Source organism: Rhinolophus hipposideros (genome assembly GCF_964194185.1).
Source record: "Rhinolophus hipposideros genome assembly, chromosome: 26".
Lineage (NCBI taxonomy): Eukaryota > Metazoa > Chordata > Mammalia > Chiroptera > Rhinolophidae > Rhinolophus > Rhinolophus hipposideros.
In genome coordinates, this window is record NC_138072.1 from 3,577,787 (window position 1) to 3,605,277 (window position 27,491).

Sequence of the window (27,491 nt, forward strand, 5' to 3'; positions counted from 1 at the left end):
CGGAGCAGACAGAGCAGCAAAGGAGCAAAGGGTTGGGGAGCTTTTGCACCTACCTCCAGGCATGTGAGATGGAGTACAAAAGAATTACCTACTACCCATGGAGTATAGAGGTGTCTATGGAAAGTGGGAACTAGTGTCTCATTTCCCAGTCAGACACCTGCCTATGTAGTTTTCTGTGATTATTTGAACATGGAGGGAAGAAGACTTGGAGAGACAGCAGAACTAGAGGTCACCCTTCTCTCCCACACGTGGGTTTCCTAAGGCCCAATGACAACTTAAAAAGATTTGAGCTGTCTTTCTGGCACCCCACCCAAGGCTGTTGTCTACCAGTGAGGAACCCGAGAAAGTACAGGCTGTACGTAGGGTGTACCACCAAGAAATGAGATGAGGGAGAGTGGGAGAAGGTTCCTTGCTTGCCAGCGATCTCACGCCCCACAAAGTTTCAAACGTCTCTACACGACACCTCCTAGAGGACACTGATGATCAGTTAAAGTGACTTCAGAGAACAGCAACATCCCAGGGAGAGCAAGCCTGAGTTGGTAAGAGTCTCAAATTGGATGGGACTGGGCTTTCTGATGACTGAACATGGTTTGAAAGAAACGGGATCTGTCCAACACATTATTAAGGGACAGGAATGGGACACTGGACAGAGCGTGGCTGAGGCTACAAGGTCTTGAGGATGTTGATACTATTTACTTCACTAGACATTTTTCTTCCTTTCTTGTAAGCAATTCTCTATAACCTTTCCTTACACTTTCCTTTCTTTGTTTTTTTAATTTCAAATATTTTTTCTCACTGGGACATTTGTTTAGGATTTAAAATGCACAGACTAGCAGACACAAGCTTCTTTTCCTTCTAGACTGTCCCCCTGAATTTTCTCTAAGGCTCTCGTGACTGGTACTAGGTGTGTGAATTCTACAGCACGGCCCTTTGGGGGAAAATAAAGATTTCAAAGATGTCTTTCAAATACAAGCACATCCTATTGTTCTGTTCCTCATTTATTTTCTTAATAGAATATTTCATTTTCACAGTCCTAGTCTTATTATTTTTTTTCCATTTTCCACTAATACCTTTACAAACAGCAGGAGCTGGCAGTTAGTTTGAAACTAGAGGTGGACATAAGCCTATATCAGAAAGTCATTACCGTTCCATTATCAATCACACAGCCCAGCAGCCTCAAACAGGTAGGAAACAGACTACAGATTGCACTATTTTGCAGGTTGGAGGGTACTTTGAGTTAATAGTAAGTGAATGCACAGGCCTATTATATTCCCCAAAGGTTCGTTTGACTTGTGTAAACACATTTTAAAACTTCATTAAATGGCTTTTCATAATTTTCTACTAAGCTCCCCATCCTGTGCTTTTTGTCCCTAGTATCTTTTATGGTTTCACTGCTGCTGAGGCTGACGGTAAATTCATTTCATGCCCGTTAATGATTACGGAACTCAGTGATTTTTTCCCCCCTCCTAATTCTAACTGCACATTCATCATAGGGAAAGCAACTTGTTATACCTGAAAAATGATTCTGGTGAAAGAGGAAGGTATCATATAATTAGAAAAGCGGGGTATTTAGTAAGTGAGCATGAAGAACCTTGTTAGATTATTCTGTGTTCATTTAACAGAACATCTATTAAACACTTACTTGGTGTCAAAACGGAAGTCAGGTCTCAAAGATGGCGGCAAATAAGACCTGACCCCTTTCCTCATGGAGTGGATTGCACAGGGAAGCAGGGCATTAAGGGTTAGTTAATCCAATTTGGTGTCAGTATTATGAAAAAAGTACACTGTAGAGCTGAGAAAGTAATGACCAAACTGTGGGTCAAGGAATGAGTAATTTAGGGTGTAGAAGAAGCATCACTGTGAAAAGGCTTTGTTAATGAGAGAGCCTTCCCTGAACTTCCTGTTCCAGGGGCACCCAAGAGAAGGAAGAGAGAAGTATGGATGAAACTGGAAAGGCAGGTATAGCGTGGTTAGGACGACTTTGTAATGATAATGCCATTCCCTTCCAAGTTACCACACTGTATTCCCACTGCAGCCCCTGGAATTAGATTCCTGCTTCTCTTGACTTGCTTTTGTACCCTTGTGTGACAATTATTTGACCCCATGCTGCCTTTGGGATCTCAGACAAGCCCTGATGAATTACCAGCATCTTCTCTTTAATTTCCAGTCTTTTTAATGGGCTCTGTCTTTGCCAAGTACCCCCATGATAAGCAGCGGGACATAACCAAGAATTTTACTTTTGTTTGCCAAAGGGAACATTTTCTCCACCAGGAACAATCATCTTAGGAAGTAATAGGCATCACCATATGTAGCCAATAGTCAGAAAGTTTTCATTGTATTTTCCTATTTCCAAAAATATATTAACGTTATAGAAAAGAAGGGGCAACGGTTTCAAGAGCTTTGTTGTTCAGTAGGTTGACGAGTCATGTTGAAAAAAGCCCTAAAACGCAGCACCAAGGCAGGTGTAACAGCCAAGCAATAGTGGAAGCTAACATTTATTGAGCGATTACTGTGATTCCAACATCTGCCAAGTGATTTATTCTATTACCTCATTTTATCCAACCCAAGGAGGCCGAAACTATTTTTCACAGAAGAGGTAAAGAATCACTGAGAAGTTAAATAACTCACAAGATTGCAGACTTGGGATTCAGATCAGGCAGTGAGGTTCCAAGGGCCTCTTAAGAGGAAATGAAGTGAAATACACCTTGAAAATGTATGGTTTTAAAAAAATGTATTGACACTGTGAAAATGTTTATAAATGTCTTTCCTCCCTAATAATCCTTTAGACAAAACTCAGAGTTTAAAATGGCTTTTTAAACTCTAAATACGGTAGATATCACATTGTTTCTGCTTTTATCCACTCAGAACTACAGAGTATGATAAAATATTCTGATTTTTATATATTCATCACTTTCCTTCTTGAATGTTCATGTCTTGTACTTACAGAGTTCATAAGCTTTATTCAGAGAAAGTAATTGGAATTTACTGTACAAAATGGGAAAAACGAGCTATTGGGTATTCACAACAAATTTTTCATACGTTGAATTTTTAAAATATATTTTCAAGGCCACTGAGCAGAACATTCCAGAAAAGAAGAAAGTGCACTTTCTGTGATAAATATATCTTCTTTTTTTAAAAAAATACTTCTGAGGATATCTTTTGGAGATCCTTACATTTATCCAGAAGTATCTCTTCTTAACTGCAACATAAGTGAAAAGAAGCCACTGCTACGTTGCAGACAGAAATGAAGAGTATATTTTCTACGGAATAAAATTGATAAGTTGATGTGTATACATTGATAATTTTAAGTACAAAACAGAATCAGTCAGCTACAGGGGCCAAACAGGTATTATAAATGAGACAAAGTGGGCCATATTACTGAGACTATAAAACATGTTGAATATATATAGAGTGGGCATGACTGGATAGGGATAAACAGAGACTGAAAATCAAATGCTGTATCACTGGCTCATGATCAGTATCAATGCCTTTGTTAACTAGGGTGTGAAAATCTACTTTCTAGGAATCTGCTACTTCTCAAGCTTATAAATTGTGTTGGTTTCAAAATGTTCGTAGTGATTGTATTTGTAAATAACACCATCATTTAGAGCACTACCTAGATCCTTCTTTGAACTGTGCTGGGTTCTTACAGGTGGGAAACACCAGCTGTCCTTTCAGCCACCCTCACTGTGTTTCTCCGTGTGTGTGTGTGCGCTTTCGTTGCAGGGAAGGCCAGCAATCACCAGAACAATGGCAGAAGACGTACGGCAGGTGCTCTGGGAATGAAGTTTACCATATTACTTTGGAAGAAAGTACATTTTTTGCCGAATATGAAGGAAAGAGTTTTACATATGCCTCGTTCCATGCACACAAAAAGTATGTTTCTGCTTCCAAGGTGGAATGAAAATATGACTCAACCATACCTTTTGAATATTGTTTTCTAAAATGCAACCCATACTGGTGTTCGTGAGTTGCAAGACTGGACATTTTTACATGCTTATTGAGACATTTGAACTCTGACCTTCCGCATGGTCTCCACAACTTAAGACTGTCAGGTGCAAAGTATAATTCGGTAGAAATATTTGCTTTAGTAACTTTTAAATTATCTTTAAAATATATTTTCATCCATTAAGATTTCACAAATACGTGAAAATTCATTTTCTTTGTAGAGGTTTATTTTAAATTGTTGATTAAAAGTTTAAACAAAGTGATATTAACATTTATAAAAACTAGACATTTTTAAAGATTTCCTTTGGCCAGAAAAATATATAAAAAAATTAATGATAGTTCCTTTTAATTCACACAAGGAGCATTATTTCCCCCCTTTTTCTTGAAAACAGTATTTAATTAAGAAATGAAAATATATGTTTATCATAAAAATAATATATTATCAGTACTATAAATATATAACATCTTAGGATTTGTGATATATCTAGTGTATTCTACTAATCCAATATCCAGTGTATTCCACTTTAATTCTCAATATGATGTTTCAAAAATATTCTTTTAATTAAAGTTTATTGGGGTGTCAATGGTTGGTAAAGTTATATAGGTTTCAGGTGTACAATTCTGTAATATATCATCTATATATCACATTAAGTTTGATTTATTTGTAATACTGTAAGCATATTGAAATAAAAATATTAAGGATATTTTGGTTTTGGAGCCTATCCTGAAAAAATATATAAGAATTTTAAAAATAATGTATGTTACCTTCAGTGGTTGTTATTTCTCCTAACTGAGCTGCATATCTATTCAAGACTATTTAAGAATATTTTTCTAAAACTTAGAGTGAATCAAATACAGTAGAAACAGAACAAAAGTAAATTTAGGGATCCTGATTCTTTCTCTTGTGACTTTGGGTAAGTTTCTTTCTCTCCTTTAGGCCAATGGTTTTCAAACTTTTTTGATTAATGTAGGAAATACTGTTTTACCTTTTGTGAACAAAGCAAGATATACATTTTGTGGTAAGACTCAGTATATGCACAAAAAACTTTACCAAAAATTATTACCCTTACTATATGGTATGCACTTTGATGTTTTCTATTCTCTTCTATTCTTCTTCATATATATACATATATATATATATATATATACACATATATATGTATATATATATATATACACACACACACACACATATATGTACATATATATGTTACAATTAAATTGATTTCACGACACACTAACGACAGTTTTCTTGTAAAAAGCAAGTGCCTTGAACTATTAGGATACTATGAATCTTTAAAATTTTTAATTTGGAGCTTTATTTTTCCTTTGCCTTATAATCGTTTACTGATTTCCTTACATATGGAAACTTAACAAAACTAAGACCTTTGCTGAGTTACAATTCTTAAACTCTTTTATTTTCTTTTTTATATTTAGGTATGGTGTCTGCTTGATTGGTGTTAGGAGGGAGGATAATAAAAATATTTTACTGAATCCAGGTCCTCGTTACATTATGAATGCTACAGATATATGTTTTTATATTAATATTACCAAAGAAGAGAATTCAGCATTTAAGAATGAAGACCAGCAGAAAAAAAGCAATGTGCCAAGGTCATTTTATCACGGACCTTCTAGGTTACCTGTACATAGCATAATTGCCAGCATGGGTAAGTATCAAGCAACTTGAAAATGCCATTTGCTTCTTTCTAAAAAAATAATAATATACTTTAATTTTTATTAAAATCTCAAAGTCAAATTTAGAACATACTTGTGTGTATTACAAACTTGGTGTAACCAAGTATATAGAGCAAAATTTCTAAGCTGTTAAATTGGTAAGAAATTAAGCCAATTCAAAGCTACCAACAATTATTTTATATTTCTGATTAGAATATAAGCACCTGAAACATCTTTATTTCTTTTGTAAGTATTATATGCAGTTATCAACAGGTTATTTCAATTATTTATTATTTTTCTTAAAACTCTCCTTTCATTCCCATCTCATTCTCACCATTGAACATGGCTTCTATGACACAGATGTTAATTTAAAAAAAAAAAAAAAAAGATCCAGACAAATTTCCTTAAAATTTTGCCACCAAACTACCTACAAACCTACAAACATTTAGTTTCTGTCACAAGAAAAAAACATCCTATTAATTAATATAAATACCTTCGCTTACGCTGTGGACCCATTTCTTTTTCCTTTTCACAGCTTCATTCCTTATTTTAATTCATCCTCATTATCTAAATTCTTGTTTGTTTGTTTTTTCAAAGACACTGGTACATTCTTCTCTGCCTCTCTGAGTCTTTTCACATTTACATACACACACACACACACACACGCTCTGGACTACCATCTGCACAGATAAATTTCTCAACAGAATTTTCAGGGGCTGGCTTGAATCCTTACTGTGCCCTCATGTTTCCACCCAGTGCAAGCTGCACAAGAGTGAAAAGAGATGGCATGATAGCTGTTGGGTGTTGTACAAGGAAGTATGGTCACTGGGTGTACATTTAAGAGAGGGAGGAGAATGATGAACTATGGAACTTAGTTTAGGGAAACAAGTGAAAGACATGTTGGTTGAAGGAAACTGAAATGGTAGTAAATTAACTGATTATAATTCCAACTGGAAAGAGAGGAGGTGAAGGTCAGTGCCAGAGAAAGAGATGCCAGGAATAAGGATTATGTGAAATAAGTAATAATTACAAAATCTAGGGTGTGACCCTGAGTGTGGTTGGTCTTAAGCATGTAGGTTTGCTATTCTGACTTCCTTAAGGTTTTCCCATGGCTTGTGTGCTCGCAGTTGTCTTTCCAGTCAAAAATCCATTGTCTGGACCTCAGAAGAGCCCTCCATCCCACCTGGCGAAAAGCCCCTTCCTCCTCCTGCTCCCAGCCCCACTGTTCTTTAACACATCCTTCTGTTTTATTTTCTGTATGGTATTTATCATGATCTAAAAAGACGTTTTTCTCATTTGTCTACTTCATTATTTTAAGGATAAATCCATAGGTGTAGACACCTGGTCTATCTTGTTCCCTGCACGTCCCAAATGCCTAGAATAGCGCTTGCCACTTAGTAGGTACTCAATAAATATTTGTTGAATAAATATAAAATATTAATGGTTTTAATATAAAAAGTGGTCGCAGATCAAAAAGATAAGTCAGCAAAATGGCAGGGTCGGGGCGGGGGGGCGATATAATGAGGAAAACAAAAACAGAAATGGCCAATAATTTTTTTGTTAATTTTAAATAAATGTGACTTGAAAAAAAGGTAGTTTTTAACTTTAAATCCCTAAGTATTTCAGAATTTCAGAAATCTTATGTTTTGTGCTATAGATTTTTTTTTTTTCACATGGCAAAAATGCCCACATGAAAAAGAAATAAATAACCTTTGAGATTCGAGGATAAACAGTAATATATATCCTGGTCAGACTGATTGTCTCTCATTTTACTTTGTTCATTAAATGATCGATTATGTAATAACTGTGGCACATGCTTTGACGGATGTTCATGTTTCATTGTTTTAGGCACTGTCGCTATCGACTTGCAAGACACAAGCTGTCGATCAGCAAGTGGCCCTACCCTGTCTCTTCCTACAGAGGGAATCAAAGAAATCAGAAGACCCAGCATAGCTCCTGTGTTAGAGGTTGCAGACACGTCCTCCATTCAAACATGTGACCTTCTAAGTGATCAATCAGAAGATGAAACCACACCAGATGAAAAAATGTCCTCCAACTTAGAGTATGTGTAGACCCTCGAAGCTGTAAGATGTACTGGCATTTGTGCGTGTCATGGGAAGTAATGTCCATAACCTTCTGGGTATCCTAGAGGCAATCCTCCGTATTTCTACCAAACCAGCCTTCCTACACCAGTCTCTCTCTTCACTATAAAGGCTTATTCTAAGCCCTCAAATTTCTGACTTCAACATATATTTGTAGGCTTCCTCTAAATTATCTTTTATCCTTAAAGAAAAAAAACTACATAAATCAGTATTTCCATGATATAAACTGCATTTTGGTAATTGTAGGTTTGGGTTATATTGTACCTTCTACCTTTAATTTATTTTATTCCATGTCTTTACTGATATTCCATCAGTTATTCAGTAACGTGTATCATAGCTTCCTCCATTACACTTCCGGTATTCAGCAGGGTTTTTCATACTGTAAACACCAATAACATTTTGAACGAATAAACGTACTGGTTCTCTCGACTAAGCTTCCATAGTAAATTGTACCACTCGACATGCTATTAATCACAGTTTAGTCTTCAGTGGAGTTGGTTTACTTGTCGTAGCCACATATTATTATTATATTTTTGTTTCTTGAGCAAAGCATAGTGGTCCACAGCCTTGACTACTGAGTCTGAAAGGATGTGTTTCCCAGAGCAGGTCCACCTGCTAGGGCTTTTGTGCAAATGACCGTGATTATACAATCTGATCCATAATGTCTTCATCTGCAAACCAAGTGTAAGTGTTGCCTCATAACGGTCACATGAAGATTAATTGAGGTGATAAAGAAAACGTGCTTAGGACAATGCTTTTGTACAGAGTAAGCATTCAATGATATTAATTACTGGTAGCTGTAGCACTAGGTAGCACTGCTCCCAATATTTTTCATATAATGGATGTTCCATTAATGTTGAGTTGAACTACAGTGAACTGAAATAGCGTTGAAACTTAGAAAGATCCTTCTTTTAATCCTTCACACTTTTTAAACATTTATTACAAGGAGTGTTGCTATACCCACAAAACACAGTCTACTCTCTAAGAAATCAATAGCACTCAGGTATATTTATGAGCTATTTGATAGCAACAAGCAGAGGTTTGACCACCGATATATTTCTAGAAATGGTGTGGTAAGGTGTGATTGCAATTCTTTACGTGTACTTCTCAAAAGGTTGACAGGGAGAGATATTTTTTTATTTCCAGAAAAACGGAAAGATTTTCTTTCATTTCTTAATTTTCATTCATGCTGCTGCTTTTTGATAGTTTCTTTTTAAAAATGAGGACAGCCAAAATGTGCAGGTGGCCATTTTTATGTCAGCAAACTACATATTCTTGATAATATTTTAAGCATGCTTCTAGCAAATACTCTTTGTGGTGGAGAGTTAACCGAATGATTGACTACATATTTACTCATTTTCAGTTATACATTTATGACTAATGAACATTGAGAAAGTGAATCATAACAAATGCATTTTACTTTAAATGTGGCCTGTAAAAATTAACACTGCTGTTTTTAAAAATCTATCTAAATCTTTTAGGCTGAGGATTGGCAAGCTTTATTTGAAAAGAACTAGCTAGGAAATATTTTAGACTTTCTGGATCACATGGTCTTTTCTGCAACTGCTCAAGACTGTTTCTGAAGCATGAAAGCACTCACAGACAATACAGAAAATGAAGGAGCAAGGCTGTGTTCCAACAAAACTGTACTTGTGGACACTGCAATTTGAATTTTATATAATTTTCATGTCTCATGAAATAGTGTTCTTCTTTTAATTCCCCCCCCCCAGTCTTTTAATATTATAAAAACCATTTTATAATTCACAAAACCAGGTGATGGGCCAGATTTGGTCTCCAGACACTATTCGCCTTCCCCCATCTAATCTATTTCCTTATCAAAATGTAATCGCGACCCAAAAAGTCATTGCATCTAACTTACAGGGGAACATGACTGTAACTTAATCATCCAATTGTGCACGTGCTAGTCAAGGCAATTCATTATTTCTAATTGTTTTACAGATATGCTAAAGGCTACCCACCTTACTCTCCATATATAGGAAGTTCACCCACTTTTTGTCATCTCCTTCATGAAAAAGTGCCATTTTGCTGCTTACGACTAGACAAGGTAAACATGTGTGACCGTTTTTCTCTGGGAAAAGAAATTATGGCATTTTGCAATTACATATCTTTAATTTTGTGTGGTATTCTGAATGACATGTTTAAAGAATATCATCTTTTCAAATGGAAATGTGTTTCACAAAGTGGGAAATTTTACTTTTTTAACTGTACTAAGATGACCCAAACGCTTTACCTCTCTACAAAAAGTACCCAGTGAGTCAGTTAGTCATGTTTTCGAAGAGGAAAACAGGTGCCAGATTCTCAACATCCAGTTTCCGCAAATTGCTTTGGCCAAACGTGCACTATTTTTGTTACCAGGCATTCCTGTCGAAGTCACAATGCGGAATCACATGGTCAGATTATTCATAAGGATTTACTAATGACTAGACTGCAAGCTTATATCAGTACCTGCTTAATATCTCCTTTTCTAAAGGTTTTACCACAGGTCTGGTCTCCTATTTGGATATGTCAGAGAAGTCATCCCAAACAGAAAGGTTCTAAGAATGCAAGACTTTTTCTCTCTTTCATGGTCTGGCCATTGGGTTTGACCCATATCAGAATTTATTCTCCTGATGAATAGGAAAGCAAATAAAAAGGTTCTTAACATCCCACCACCACAAGTCAAAATATGTCACCAATCTAAACAAGAATTTCTTCTTTTTTCTAAATTTGGAATTAGCTAGAGTAAAAGAAAAAAATCCCACCTCTTTCCTTACGACCTGTGCAAATTTAGGCGAATAACTTCACCACTACATTTCCGGTCCACATCTGTAAAATGGTTGTGATTTTAATATGAACCCCACAGTGCCCTTGTGAGAATGACATAAATTGGTACATGTCAAAAGCTTAACACAGTGCCAGGAACCTCGAGAATGTGTAGGCCCCAAACACATTTTGTTAATATTCTTGCTATTGTTTTTCATATGAAGAGCATTATGACTCCTGGCTGCTGCTGTCCCTCTTTGGAAGACTGACAGAACATGGCAACCGGCCTGCCTTTTTCTTCTGGAAGTGGCTGTGTGGACCTTGGACGGTCCATCTCTCAGCACCTTATTTCCTTTTCAGCCTTTACTTTACTGTCCTGCAGCATTTCATACTCGGGCTTGCTGTGCATTTTTGGCAACATGAATACATTGTAAGCTGCAGGACCTATTCACCTGCATTGGCCCCTTCCGAGACGCTGTGACTGATTTTACATTCACACTATTTTTGCTATTTTTCCTTAAAGAGGATTTCCAAAATGATACAAACTTTAGGCCCCACAAAACCTCGATTCACTTCTGGTGGCATTTAACTTTGTAAACACAGAATGAAAGAGAAAAAAAAAAAATATTGGGAGGCAGAGAGTGGAAATGATTTCTGGCCAAATAGGTAGTCTGATAATAACTGAAAGCCTAATGTTTTGGAGATGAGCACTGCTGGAGGGGCATTCAAGGATTCTTTAAAGCCCCAAGGCTGTGACCTATCTCTGTGTCATGCAGGAGGAGGTGCTGAGTGGTGCAGACTAGTCACACCCTGGGATTATCCAGTCCTTAGGTAGCATCAGGCTGGCTGGGCGTGCTGGTCAGCTATGCAAATGATGTAACAAGCGCTCACTCAGCCATGAGGGGGTGGGATTGTGCAGTCAATCCCACTGCATCTAGGAAGTGTGTGACTTGGGGTCATTGCTGCCCACTCCATTTTGCATCAGTGTCAGCTGGCTGCTTCCTGGTCAAGGTTTTCCAACACTAGATTCCCTCTTCTTTCCTTGATTTTTCCTTCCTAATTGAGCTACTTCTTAGTCTCCCAAATTAGCTGTTTTCCCTCATTTTATGTCATCAATATTGAAGTTCTTAATAGCCCCGAAATGAACCTGTCACCCTTCCACAACCTCTCTGTGAGTGACCTTCGTGATGTGCTGTTATTGTTTTTGTTGCTACTATTAGTATTTTACTTTTAGAGTACTTGTATCATTATCTTGCCCGCTCACGTACACATTTAGACAATTAGGGTTTATTTGTTTTTGCTTTTTTTTCCCCTAACAACAACAGATCCCTTTTTGGACCTATCCTTTTAGGTATTCAGTACTGGGAATGTTCCAAGTTTATTTAATCATAATATTACTATACTTCGGTAAATGGAAGTCAGAGGTAGATCATTTTTTGAAATATGATTGACAAGTAAAAATTGTATATATTTAAGGTGCATATCATGATGCTTTCATATACATACACATTATGATCATTTTACAGTACAGATATCCAGATGGCATCTAGCAACAAGTTTAATTTACAAGTTTAATATGTGTACACACGTATTACTGACTTTTTTCTTCCTCACATCAAACTGCATAACTGTAATTCAGTTGTCTTATTCATGTATATCTCCATTTCCTAAAGCAGGCTGGAGAACTGGGCATAGAAAATGGAACTATTTTCAAAGTTGTTAGAAACTAAAGGATTTACTAAGTTAGATTAACTTTACATATCCATATACCCTACATTATTTCACCAAATGCTAGTGGAGTATAAAAATGGCATTTCTTTGTATATTTTTTCTTCTCTAGAGTTGCCAGCATAACTACTATGAGGACGCAAAAGCCTATGGATTCAAAAATAAACTAATTATAGTTGCAGCTGAAACAGCTGGAAATGGATTGTATAATTTTATCGTTCCTCTCAGGGCATATTATAGACCAAAGAAAGAACTCAATCCCATTGTACTGCTGTTGGATAACCCGTAAGTATGTTTCAAATACACAAATGAGACAAAGAGTTTTTAGTACTATGTCAAAAATAATTTCTTTTCATTTGCTTAGAATATTTTAAATCAGATACATTATGGCACATGATCCACTGGGAGACAGATTCCGTGCTATGGGACAAAACAGTCATTGTCTATAGTTGTATTTCACAACTACTACTTAAAACATCACTGAAATATCCTGAGCTTCTCTCTTAAAACTATTTTGTAAGTGGTCATTGCTCAATAACAGTGGGAAGCCTGCCACTGAAATAATTACAGTTGTTTTCCTTAAATCAATCAACTAGCCCGGAAAATCTCTGCCAAAACTGGATACTTCTGGTTGTCTTTCTAAAGAACCGTTAATTATCAGAGAAGCATATTAACGATCCATCTTTGTATGTTGAACCACGATGCATCATCATAAATGATTATAGTTCTTCCACGGTTAAAATATATATTTTATAATATGACATGAATAATTAATGATTTACCATGTTCATTAATTTTGAAAACGTTGGATTCATAGACTCTTGTGAAATTAGACTACTTAAGCATTTCAAAATTCTTATGCAAATATAATATAGGTCACTGAGTGCTATGGTCAAATCCATTGTATCTTAAAATTATAACATTCCTCTCTGTGACTGGAAATTAGGAGCAGATGGTCCTTAGGTCAAGACCATATTTCAAGGTCTTCCAACTCTCCTCTTCAATTGCTGTGAATTTCAAGATAAAACTATATGAGGTCAAAACCTGTTGCCTTGTCTCTGTCTTAAAATGTATCAGAATAAATCTCTTAGAACAGAGCTATTTCCCCAGTATATTATAACTTCATGGCATTGTTTATTCTAAACATACCAATATCAAAATATTCACTGATGAATCTTTCTAGGCATCATTATCACAATGGCAATCGATTCTAAAAACTGAGCACACCTCTAGAGATTTCAGTTGAGGAATTTTCAGATGTCGTGATTCAGTGATTGTTTTGGCATCCAAGGGAAGGTGGGGTAACTTTAGCTTAGGTGTGGAGAAGCAGTCGCCGGAACCCAATGTCAGAAGAAATAAAAGCTTAATAAAACAAATCTTAGGAGAGTAAGTTTTGGGTTCCAGGATGGCTACGGCAACAGAGTGGTTGAAAATCACCTGGGCCTTTGCATATATCCCTTATTCTGGACCTTCTCTGGTCAGAAGCTCCAAGGGACTGGTTCAACTGGCATCCAAGACATGCTCAATTAACTATGTGAAGGTGGTAGGTTTTCACTCTTTTTGCATTTGTTGTGTCCACTACCTTAGAGATAGAATCTAAGACAGGGACATTGGCAAGCTCACTGCCTTAGAATATGCCATCTTGTATGGCTTGGAGCAAAGTGGATCAACTCAAGCCCAGAATGCAGAGAGGAAGATAGGAAGAGGCTCAAAGTGGAAGTGGAACTGTGCTTATAGGATCTCAGTGGTAAAACAAAGGGTAAAAGCAGTCCTTTCCCCAGTTGTACAAGATTAACATTTCTTGTCCTGATCCGTAAATCTCCTAAGTGGGTTCCAACCCAATTTCAATTGTGTTGGAGTGTGTGGCTCTCCACACCTCCAAGAAGCAATTCTTGGGGCACCAATATTTAACCCAGTCCTGACCCCCTACCTGGGGACAGCATCAGATCCCATAGATTAAGGGCTCAGTCCTAGAAGACTGAGCTTGCCAATCGCAAGCCTAGGTCAATTCTAGAATTAGAGCCATCTACGCAATTCAGAGTTCATTATTCTTTTCATCTATATGATCTTACCTAACTTACAAGTTCTTGATATATGCAAAAAATATTGTTTGTCAATTCTTTGTAGAAACAAGAATAATATTTTAACTGTGGATTACCTTGCAGTAAAAATTTCCTTTGCTTTCCTAATGACTTACATTTTGCAATCCAACTATTCACATGCTGTTGACTATTAGATGATTTTTGTGGGGTTTGATTTTCTTTCAAAGAGTTAGGATGACTGCGTGCTGTAAAATCTATTAGCTTTCTGTGTACTTCCTGCAAGTGGTATCTAACGTTTTTATTAGTTGCCCTCTGTTCCTTTGGTCAAGAATGAGGAAACAAAAGCTAAATACAAATACATAATGTTCCAGGAAGTTTTATGCAATCTTTTTTTTTTTTTTTTTAAACAATGAGGTGCCTGTTGCCTTACAGTGACTAGTATTTTGCAATCTATCCACAATATTACAAAAAAAAATAAGATGTGTAATTCTTTAAAATACTTCCATGTTATAAGAATTTGTACATTAATAGTTGTACACAATTATTCATTAACTTAGTGGGGTTAGACTTTATTTTAAATTCACACGTGCATTGCTGAAAATAATATTCTACATGGCTATTTAGGAAATTTAGTTGAAGAACCAATTAAATCAACATAACAGACATAAATAATAACAGATGTCATCCGTATGGGACTTTAAAATGTAAATTAAACGTAATATTTACACACCTAATATATCAAAATAAGTGTCCACAATGTTTTCAAATAAAAGTCTTCTAGGTCTCCTGTGGTAATTAAATAAAACCCAGTCACACCGGAAAACATCTTGGACTTGATACTGGTTCATTAGAACTGGTCTAACTCCTGACTGGCTGGCCATCTGTTCTGTTTGGTCTATTGTCACACTGATTTTAAATATTTTGATTACCACCCCAACCTGAAAGGTCATCTAGTCATCTGATAAAACCATTTCATGAGAAATGGAAAAGAGAGAGACGTGGAGGGTCTTGAGTTAGCACTTAGAGTGGTCCTTGTGATTTGAAGAAGCAGGGCAGTGCCCAGAAAGAGAACTAGATGGCTCCATCAAAGAAGACTACTGGCAGTGTATACTGTTACAATGTTTGTTGCAAACAACATAATCACCAGCAATAAACATATTTTATAAGCTGCGATTCACTAATATCCCTTCTATGAATGTCTTGGAGTAAGTGATAGAAACTAATGCCAGGAAAGAAAAGTCATCTAAAGATGTCTATACCAGTATTATGTGTTAATAGCAAGATACTGGAAATAACTTGTAACATCAATAATTGATAGCAAAGAAGTGAACATAACTTATATATGGAATAACAGGATTTAAAAAATGAATTGAGGTATGTTTATAATATGTAATAATACGGGGCATAAAATGATGGGAGGAATTTAATAAACGTTGCCACAGTGGTTTTTTTTTTTTTTTTTTTTTTTTTTTTGAGTGTAAAGGGATAAGAGGATGTTCAATGGGGAGAGAATAAGCCAAGGAAGAACAGACTTCATCTAGCTGAGACAAGCAGCTGGCATATCAGGGGTGCCATATTTCCCTCTGCCTAGATTTTTCGTCTCCTTCTCTTTTGTTGGGCAAACTCCTACTCATCCTTTAACATCCAAATTAAATATCACCTCTGTGAAATCACTCCCAATTCTGCCTTTTGAGTGCAACCGATTGTTTATTTTTTCAGATATATATTGTAATTGTGTGCTTTTGTCCATGTGTTCTAAGAAATCTATATCTCTTATAGTACAAGTTAATACAATATTAGCTTCTGCATATGCCTGAATATATTAACATGTCTATTATGTAAAATGTTTTGAATACATATATGTGCTGAGTGAATAAATGCATGAAAGAATAACTTCATAAAATAAACATAACAGATTAAGTGATTTCTAAAGAAACTTCCAGGTTTATGATTCTTTCCTCAAATATGCATATAAGTAAGGATTTCAGTTATAATAAATATTTACTCAACAATATATTAAGTAGCAATAATTTAAAAGGTGAATTAGTTTCATTTTAATTTTATATAATACATAGAATGCACGGATATATATATACTATATGTATATATATATTGATATGTTGATATACTTGTATTAAGGGGCATGTTGGAATTCCGTATATTACTTAGAGAGACGTGCTCTTAGTAGGTAGGCTAATCAGTTCCCTATGCTTTGGGTCACCCAAGAAAAAAATTATTAGTTCCTCCTTTTATAAGGCCTTCTCTGCATAAATAATTGTTAAACTCATGGATAAGACTTTTTAGTTGTAATTAAATAATAATGAAGCTTATGTATCAATTCAGTGTTTTCGTAGCATAATGCCATAATGTTTCTGATTTAGAAAGGAGACATACAACTTGTTTTTATAATTCTGAGTGCACTGTATTATTCATAACAAGGATAAATGCCATTTTCTAATTAATGTTAAGAAAAAAGCACCTAAAATTAATCTTGTCAGTGGTGTTTAGTTTTGGAAATGCAAACTAAGTCGACTTATCTCCTTTCCCTACAAGTACTGCCAACTGTTGTGACATTGTGTTTCATTTTGTAACCCATCTGCTACTTAGGCCAGATATGCATTTTCTGGATGCAATCTGTTGGTTTCCAATGGTTTACTACATGGTGGGCTCTATTGACAAGTAGGTGACAAAGTCTTTGGCACACTAACTAGCGTGGTGTCCTGTGGTCTGTCTTGTGCTGTGCCCCCGTGTTGCATGATGAGTGTAATTTGCCATTTTAGTACTGCAAATATGTATTTTGCATGTAGAGCTTATGTTCTTGTATTACATATCTAGTATTCAAACTTCCTAAGCAGAAATCTATTGTAGAATTAAAGCAAATTTTGCTGCATGCCAATTTTGTCCATTTTGTCTAGTTTCTAAAGCTGTTACAATTTTGTGTCATTTACAGCAATCCCGTTGTTCCTCTCGATATCATGGTAGAGAAAACTGAAAAGTTTAACCTCGTGATGCATTGATATCATTATTATAACTTCTGGAAACCTTCCAAATAATTCAGAAATGCTCATTTTAAGTCACATTTATAATTTGGAGCATTTCCTTAAGAGTTTATTTTATTCTAGGAACACATATCAGAGTTTATAATTTCTAATTAAAAATATAATGGTTAATTAAAAGGTCAAATGTGTGCAAAGCTTTAGTATTAAAAAACACATTATTTTATATGCATGAATGTGACACAAAAACATAGAAAAGATCAGAAAACTAATTTGATATAAAATGTTAATTTTGTATCTAAAAAGAATGTCAGCCAGAACCTTCAAAATAAAATGCTTAACTTTATCAACTGAGAACTTTCATAACTACATTTCACCCTATAGATGTTGAAAACCAGTTTACAACTTTGAAAATGTTTATGGGCTGTGGATATACTGAAGCCCAAACAGACTAACATATATTTAGCCAACATTTTACATTAATATAATTTACATTAACAGTTGTCATACTAACTAACTAAAATGTAGTTAGATGTACTAAAACTATTTAAATTCATGAAAGTTAAATCAACCTGTATTTTATCACTAGTAATATTACTCTGAAATACAAGTATTATCAAACTAAAATTCATTAGAAAAACAATACATTTAAAGGAAAAAATAAACCTCCCATCTATCTTTGTCTATGTAAACTATGAAATGAATTCTACTTCCATAAAAGTATTTATGGTGAGGAAAAGAACTGAGATGATCAAATTCCTAGGGTTAGAGATGAAACAGGTTTGACTACAAGTTGATAACTATTGAAGCTGTGTGACTGATACACAGAGGTTCTCCATACCACTGTCTTCTTTGGCTTCTGTTTGAATTTTCCTTAACAACAACGATAAAAACACTTCCAATAAATTAGAACACACAAACACTCCCCACACTCATACATTCACATTCTAGTTCTCCTTGAAAAGGGTAGAGAGGGAGGCCTTGCCAAGTAGATTATCGGTTAACTTTTTTCCATCCTTGACTGACTTTTTTCTTAGGCAGCCATCTGGTGGCGGGACTGTGTAAAGCAACCATGGTGAAGATTTTTTTGTAGGTTGGATCGTGTGGAGAAAGTAGGATAGACACAGTTATAAGAACAAACCGACAGTTCTAATAAAAAAAGGAAAAAATGAATATAATGCAATATTAAATAAATGTAAAAACAACAATTGAAAGTTAAAACGCGATGAACAAAAAGTTTCTAGATTGCTAATAAATGCCATTCCATTTTTTTGTATTTTCTATAAATTAAAACTCATTTAATAATTACTAAAATCATTTGCCAAGGTTTTTTGTACACTACAACAGCCAATATTTTGAGTATGGAATTAACTGACACATTTAGGTATGGGGATTAGCTGTTTAGCACAGGTATTTTCATAGTGGAATTGCTGTCAATTCAGTGATTTATGGCTGATGAAATATTCATCTTTCATATTGAAATTCTATCTCTATATATTTTACAGTCAAGCTTACCTTCTTTCACCTTATCTTTCCCTTGTCCTATACAGATGATTATAACGGAGAAGTTATTTTTAATTAGGGGAAAAAGATTGTAAGAACTGTGATATGAGAAAGTCATTTAAAAATTACAATAAGGTGGGTTCAAGGAATATGACATATACATCAACTTTATGGGTCATAAGGGACCAAGTTACATTCTTTGTCCACCTAGTTCTTTAAAAAAAACAACATTGTGATAGATTAAGAACAATTACGATGAAAATCCTAGATGAAGGGAACGCCCAAGTAAAGAGTTCCCAGGGATTTAATCTCAGTCGTCATATTGATTGGATGTTCTGGGCCTAGCCCCTTTCACCACAAGAAATTTATTCATAATAACATTCCGTTTCCACAGTTTTAGCCATAAAATCTCTGCCACAGAACGTTGTTCTTGATTCAAGCGCAATATTTTTTCTGGACTACTCCTAGGGACTTTGGGCTCAAAGAGCTTTGGTAATGCCCTCTCGCCTTATAACAGAGTAAGAAATCCTGCCTCCTGCCTTCCCTTAAAAAGAAAACAACTCCCTTTCACGTGACATGGTTAGTTCAGCCATCACCATGCACTTGGAAAAGATCTTCAGGCAACTGACTCTTCAATTTGAGAATCTAGAAGGGACTGCTGTTCTTTAAATTTTACAATTCTTGTTTTAAATCAGAAGCTGTGGAAATCAATTAGCCCAATTCTTCTTAGCTGTCATCAATCAACTCTGTACCTAGAACAGTCTCACACTCATTCAAGTTGAGTCTCTTATCCAACTCAGTTCTATTTTTCTAATTCTATGAAGTAGAGACAATAAGATAATGGTTTCCTTGTTTCAGCTCCAATGGTAACATTTTCTTTTAATTCATTGCTGGATCAAGTTTTTATCAGTAGTAGGGGGAAAGACTGACTTTTTTATAATTCATAAGGACTTGTATCCTAGTTTAGCAGAGTTATTTAATGCAACCAAAGAAACCAGCTCATTCAGTCACTTGCTCAAAAACTAGGCTGGCTGAATGGTAGGCTTGAATACCACTGATATTTATATATTTTCCATTCTTTTGGCTGTATAGGACCTATCTGTAGCACGTAGCTTTACACAAAGAAAGAATATAAATTTAAAAATAAACATTTCCCAGTTTATATTTCTTTATTAGGCTTGACCATCTAAATTAACATAAGTATTCATTTCTACTCTTACCCAAAGCACCGTAGGGACAAAAAAATGTAAACATGTCTTTGAAATAGTGTGCTGTTACAAACAAGGTTCTAACCTGTTCTATTTGATTGAAAAATGGGTGTTTTCCATGTTTTATTTACATAATTAATAAATATTATTAAAGATTCCTAACACATATGCTTGAAACAGTTGAAAAATAATAAAACGTAAAGAGCCCCCAACACAACTGATTTAATATCAGTAGAGAGTATCGTATGGTGATTTCCGACAACATCTGGTCCTGCTCACCCTGCGAAAGCCACCTACAAGGGCAACCTGTCCAAGCACGGGGGTTAAGCAAGTTTGAGCACCAATTCTGCTACTGTGATTTACTGAAAGCCCCCTTTTCTCTTGATTTTTATCAAAGCCTAGATGACTTACTCAGGTGTGGAGTGACCTTTGCTGCCAATATGGTGGTTGTGGACAAAGAGAGCACCATGAGTGCCGAAGAAGACTACATGGCAGATGCCAAAACGATTGTAAACGTGCAGACCCTGTTCAGGTAAATGTCATGATAACGTTGCTCTCTCATTTGCAGCCGTTTTTCAGGTGCATGTCTTAATAATGCTGCCCTGTCATTTACTTCCTGCCGAGCATCTGTGAGATACTTCACTCTGACTCTTTGTAGAAGGAACGAACATGAGACACTTAACCCTGAAATTACCTTCATCCTTTTGACCATAGAACAAATACTTACTTAGCACCTAAAGCATGACTGGCGCAATGTGAAGTTAAATTCTTAACACCAGGTCAGTGAGTCTTCTAAAAATGAATAGAATGATTAGTCTGTTTTCTTGTATAGTTCAACAAGAACAAATTCTAAAACATTGTGTGCGGTACCAGCCATCATCTGTGATGGACCTTGCGTGTTCGAGTTTCAGGTGGATACCCAGCAGTGGTCAAAGATAAGCATGTACATACTGGGCAACTCGGAATGAAAGGTTGCCGGGCTATGAGCAGGTAATTCACCCACGTTAGGAGCCAAGTCACAACCTTCTCCGGACTGCTTTCCTCTCTTTCTTGGATTGAATTCAGGCAGATAGGAATTTCCACGTTGGTCAACTTTGGGTAAATATGAACAATCCTGATCAGAGGAAAGTTCATGCTATAAGCAAAGTCAAAATCACCTATAAATCAAGATATCTGTGTCAAGTGGCCTGATTCATTTTAAAACATAAATATGTAAAATTGTTTCAGTGTTTGGAGTTTTGCTAATGTCTAAAGGAAATAACTGAGCTACGACATTACGAAAGTAAATAAAACAGCCTGAACTCTGTCGTCATCTCCCCTCACTCCAACTCAGAGCTTCATATTGTAGCAAAGCGTATACTGGGAATAATTATTTGTTTGAGTTCGGAATTTAGAAGACAGAGCCTCAGTGTGAGTCTATGTGACGATGACTATTTTGTGACCTCTGGCGAATTACTTTCCTTCTCTAAACCTCAATGTCTTAATCACAGGCTGTTTGACATTTAAAAATATATGAGTCTGGTAGTTTCCAATTACTCAATGAACGTTAGCTGCTATGATCATTAGTAGCATAATTATCACGTTCATGTGGCAGGGAGAAAAAGCCACTGGCCATGGAATCTCACAGAAGGAACTCCATCTGATACAACCTCCATCCTGAGGTTCCAGCAGGCACTCAGTAACTCTGTGACCTCAAACGTGTTTCTTAACCTTGTTGAAATTATTTCCCTCATCTATAAGAAATATACAGAAATTAATGAACCCTTTTGCAGTGTTAATGTAAGGACGGGAAATCAGGTATAAAAAGAATCTGTCACAGCACCTGGAAAATTGACACGGAACTTGTACAAGAACCTCTTGTTCCAGAAGGAGAAATACACCCTCTAACGTTACTCTGATGTGGCAGTTCATCAGAACTCAGCTAACAAGTTACTGAGCTATAATATATTAAGTAGTACATTTAAAGGGAGCATAGCACATGTTTAAAATATGGCATATCTAAGCAATTCTTTTCTCTCTAGAGAATGAAAAAGGAAATTGCAGGATAGAAAATTAATTCAGAAGGATGAGATTTATGGCCAATGAATAAAGTCAAATCATACTTTTTTTTACTTCATGCTTAGCAAAAGCTAATTATAATTTTAACAGGAGAGGATATCCTGGGTCTTTTCGATTAAACACGCCATTTTAATTTTGAACTTCCTGTGAGTTTATTTCTATTATGGTGAAATTTCTATTGATTTGACTTTTATTGTATATTGTCAGAATAAATTACTTTGATTCCATGATAATAACATATCCCTATCTTACCGAGAGGTACAAAGACTCTAATTCATCTTTTAAAACAAACTAACTGTCCAGAATAACTAAAGACAGTTATGCATGTGGTAACTGACTGTGCAAAGGTGGCCTTCCAAGAACCTGAGTGAGGAGGCAATCACATGTTGAAAGAGTGCATGATGAACGGATGAATAAATCTGAATCCCTTAATTATTAAGATCACCTATCTTCAGCAGAATATTTAAGAAATTCTGGAATTTTTATGTGCGTATATACATCTACACTGAATTGTTTCAAGTAGAGATATCAAAAGAACTATTCGATACCCGAATTGTAAAGTAATTACTTCTATGTTCTCCTTTCCATGCCTATAAAGTCATTAAAATCTTCCTTTGGTATCCTTGGGACACTGGTTCTAGGAATCTCTGCTGATACCCAAATCTGCGAATACTCACGTTCCTTATATAAAATGGCCCCGTATCTGCATATAACCTATGCGTATCTTCCTGTATACTTTAAGGTTTAGGTTACTTATAATACTTAATACAATGTGAGTGCTATGTAAATAGTTGTTACACTGTGTTGTTTAGAGAATAACGACAAGAAGAAAAGTCTGTGCATGTTCAATACAAATACAACCATTTAGGTGCAAACTACAGCATACACGTCAGCAACAAGAAACATTGTTTTTCCAGTATTTTCAATCCAAGGTTGGTTAAATCCATGGATGTGGAAATTGGTGATAGAGAGGTCTGACTGTATCATTAGTTCACTAAGTACATAATTTTTTCAGGAAAAAAAATTCTATGAAACTTTGTCAGTGAAGTAGTTGTTGAGTTGCTAATCTATGCATGCTAAATTAGGCTAGTCTTACCTGACAAAACAGTAAGACAACAATAGGTCTCTGTGGCACAGGAAGTATCATCTATGTAGATAAATGACCAACATTGTGCAGACTTAGGAGTTTCATTTTGTAGGTGTAATCAGTTACCATCCTTGGGGACACTCTTCACGTTTCTTGAAGATTTCAGTTCTTGATTCACTGTGACTCTGGGCCAACCTTGCCCTTCCACGATTCTTAACGATTTCCACAACCCTACATAAATGATCTTCTCATTATCTTCCCTTAGCCACTTCTTCTCATGGTCATAGCCTTTACCTTGAAGTACCAATAATTTTACCTCCCATATTCTCAGTTTCATTCAACTGTCTGAGTACACTACTTATTTCCACCTATTTCTTAAAATACCTCCAACTCTTCATCATTATTTGTCCCAAGTTGAAACCTACTGTTCACAGATTCTACTACTTTTTCACTGTCCATTTGTCTATAGTCACCTGAGGGCTTTTCCTCCCTTCTTACCCAGATTCAATTCCAAGATCAATCATTATAATCACTCCTGTGCTGAAACCCTACACAGATATTTACTGAGTACCTACTATGAGCCGACACTGATCTCACTATTTCCTTTCTCCCCACCCCCAGTATTGTCCTTTCAGGTTGTCTATCCACCACCTTGCACAAAATTCCCTAGAAGCAGATGACAACATTCCAGAGATAGGATCCAGTGACCCTTACAAGTAACACCAGGCAACCAGAAATTCAATCACAGTGGCTGAATAACAGACCAGTTAGGATTCAAGACTAGGGCTCTCTCTCTAAGGGAACTGATTCTTACACATTGAGTAGGCAAGAGTGTCCGTGTTGGAAGTGGTTAAGGAAGATGATTTAGGTGACACAAACAAAACCGAACACTTCATATTTGTGTTAGTGTTGACACTACCTGTAATCTAAAACTAGTGTTTCATGTATCTAAGTGTGTCTATATGCCTATCTGTTATGTAAAACCCTGTTATTCAGAAATATCCTTCCCAGGCACACAACAGATCATAATTTATAATGTAACACACTAGCTTAGTTAAAAAAAACTAAAGTATTGGAAACATTTTCCAAATTTATAGGGTCTATGGTTGTTTGGTTTTCTTTAATATACAATTGCAGCCAGTGTGAATTCTCCTAGTGGCCTGTGAAATGAAGTATATGGTCTATTTTTCATCTTTATGTTGGGGTTAGCATAACTGGGCATATCAAAAATATTTATTGAACTAATTAAGAATGGCAGAGAACTATTCCATAGATATTTTACACATCTCCGCAATTATTCTTACATCACTGAGTCAGAACATAAATTAATTGTAGAAAAGTTTTAAGTAGAACAAACTATATCATTTTTCAATTACATTATTGCTTTATTAGGACCCTAGTACTGAGGGAAAAGGGACTTATGCCATTTGATTTCTAAAATGTCCTATATGCAAAAGGTATGTAGGTCATATTAAGGCTCAGCAATAGATTTAAAGTATTAGCATTTTAACGACATACAACGAAATCTATTAGACAACCAAATTTATAAATATAAAACATTATAATTTAATACAAGTAATACTTTATTGATATTAAAGACTCTGCAATAAAACGTTTTACTATTTAAGTATTATCTAGTTCTAGATTTTCACTAGGTGGCAGACTTAGATAACGCAGTCAAGTTCTCAGTTTAAAATAACACAAATGGTATAGGCTTATTTATACAGAACAGGGCAGGCACGTCATACATTTTGTTGTCTTATCTAATTTCATCTCCACAAGTCACTTAAATACAGTCAATCATATTATCACTCCCTCTTACTAAGACCTCAAATATATCTATCACAGAAGTGTATACTTGTATTTGATATAATGTGTTAGAAAAAGATGATATGATCAACTAATCACAAATTTACCCAATGTTCGAGTAATATTACATATGAAAGCTAAAAGCTGTATTTCTCAAAGAAAATGAAAAAAAATCTCAAAAGATTAAATAAACTTTCATTTGTTTGCAGCTGTGTCTTTTGGCATACATTCCTTATCTTGCCTTGTATTTCAACAGTGTTCTAGGTGTTTCTCATAAGCTATCCATTTACTAGAGTCTCCTTAATCTGTGAACAGTCAGCCACATTCATCAACCTTAGAAAATTATTTACAGTCTTATAATTTACGAATATTTTTAGTTTCCTCTATTAGATCATAGAGTCTAATTTAAAGGCAGAAATTTCACTTCATAGTTTTTTATATGTCTTGGAGAGCAGAGCTTTCTCTTCCGGTTGGGTCTAACTGAATTAACTGAGGTTGTAATTGGCATGGTCTTTCTGTTTGGTGTTCTTCACTTCTTCCTGTTTGATGTAATTTACTAGTTGTAGGGTGTGAGCTATGGGACTTTCCCACCCTAATTTTAGTTGAGGTTTCCTTTATTAATTTCCAGTTACATTGTTTTAAAATATTTCTTAAATAAATATTTCTGGAACCTCCAGATGGTATGAGATTTGGCAGATGGTGGTGTTTCCTAAGCTTAGCAGATGGAGTTGTGCTGGCCCAAAAGTCAATTGATATTTTTTTTCCATCAGGCCACTCTTCTATTTTTCAAAAGTTTCTGAAAAAAATGAACTCTACTTTATCAAACTTACTATCATTGGGGTGACTTTAGAGCGAGAAGAAAGAGCTCCTAAAAAAATACGATTGTATGGTGTCGCTACATAAACTAGTTAAACTGCAACATTCTCTTCATCAAAATTTTATCTATTAAACCCAAATACACAAACAAGAATGAGAAATTATTTATTGTGACAATGACTTATTAATTAATGAAATATAAGGTGCATAAATCTATTACCCTCTGTTGAGAGAGTAACTGCCTTTTTCGCTCTCAGGATTTCATAGGAGAGCCTAGGCATGGATAAAACCAACCAGAGATTGGTGTGAGACAGTGTAATAATTCATATAAATCACAGTGAGGAGAGAACGATTCTGATTTTAAGCCTTTTTAAGACTTCACTTCATTTAGAGTTGAGAAGAACTTTAAATAATAGTTGGAATGTTAAAATACAGAGAATGAGGAGGAAAGAAAGTGCATTTCATGGAGAAATAGCAATGTGTGCGTGTGTGTGTGGGGGGAACTACGAAAGCAGTCATGTGACCACAACTGAGAAACAGTACCTACTGTATACCTGACTGCTGTCTTTCGCAATCCAGATCTCTAAGCTTCACAACACCTCTCCTTTATAGAATGTGAGATTTAGAGTTTCCTTAACCAAATCAAGGTAATGGAGCTATTGTAAACACTAATGAACTGCAAGTAAAATTATATCTGTAACAAAAAGTCAGCAAAAGAAATTATGTGCCGATTGCCGTTTTGCTGATACTTTCAATCAAACGTATTATAGCTCACCCAGATCAAGATATACGGTAATATTTGCTCTCAAAATGGAGATAAAGCCACATAATAATGGCTGTATTTCTTCCTATAAAGAGTGGATTTCATGAAACATCTGATGATATCATACTTTTCAATGGCTTTAACTAGATAAGGCTCAAATATTTGTCCACTAAGGTAACCACAGGGCATACAATTTTCACAGGTCACTCTGAAAGAGTATTTTCAAGAATTTTTTAGTGTCTTAACTGGGATGCTGGTTAACACCCAGTGGAGCCAGACCGGTGGGGCAGGTAATCAGGGAACGTATGGGAACAGGCTGGGAACAGACCCTTTCAGGCTGTCAAGCCCCAGGCAGGCCCCCTCTCCCTGAGGAAGGTCCGGGTCCTGGCAAATCATCACTTATCACTCAGCCTTAGGGAGTCAGAGCTGAGGGAAGTTACAAACTCCAGGGTAGAACTGGAGTTCAGAGACTGGGCTCCATCTTAAAAGAAGTGTTTTGCTCTAAAGCCACCCAAATCAGCGCCCTTACTACTGGAACAAACATAAAATGAGAGTAAGATCAGCTGGAGACGCTGATTTGTTTTTGAGCCACTAACAGGCTATTTATATCCTGGATATTTTCAGTCAGTTCTACTGCTTGAGTTCAAGGGATGGGTTCAGCCTAGTGGTAGGAATTTTAAGTGGCCATAACTGAGTTTAAAGACGCACTGTATGGAGAACAAAGCTGATCCCCTTAGTGGCTGCCTCAGAGAATCTCCAATTACTTGAACCCAGGGAGCTGCCAAGAAGGATACAGAGACACCAGCTAAAATCCACTGAACAACAAAAGCAGCAATAAAAAGGCATTTGCCATGGTATTACCTGGCTCCTTTTTTCTGGGGGAAAAAACTGTGCGTGTACATGTGTGTATGCATGTGTATGTGTGCATGTGTGTGCGTGCATGTGTGTGCATGTGTTTGGGAAGGAGGTAAATGGGAAGAAAGAAAATGCAAAG

At 35.8% G+C, this 27,491-nt stretch overlaps 1 protein-coding gene across 9 annotated transcripts in view; it reads left to right on the forward strand.

Moving 5' to 3' along the window:
* Window positions 1-27,491, forward strand: part of KCNT2 (potassium sodium-activated channel subfamily T member 2) — a 230,867-nt gene that overhangs the window by 160,530 nt on the left and 42,846 nt on the right. For 7 of the 9 annotated variants that reach the window (XR_013992629.1, XR_013992630.1, XR_013992631.1 and 4 more), the window contains 7 exons: window positions 3,727-3,876; window positions 5,386-5,615; window positions 7,471-7,684; window positions 9,684-9,789; window positions 12,328-12,500; window positions 16,865-16,936; window positions 20,362-20,496. Coding sequence is in view for 6 of the 9 variants with exons in the window: in XM_081038922.1 (XP_080895048.1) it covers window positions 3,727-3,876; window positions 5,386-5,615; window positions 7,471-7,684; window positions 9,684-9,789; window positions 12,328-12,500; window positions 16,865-16,936; window positions 20,362-20,496 (1,080 nt within the window). In the remaining 3 variants the exon portion in view is untranslated. The remainder of the gene's footprint in view (window positions 1-3,726; window positions 3,877-5,385; window positions 5,616-7,470; window positions 7,685-9,683; window positions 9,790-12,327; window positions 12,501-16,864; window positions 16,937-20,361; window positions 20,497-27,491) is intronic. The other 2 variants (XM_081038923.1, XM_081038926.1) reach the window with 1 other exon arrangement.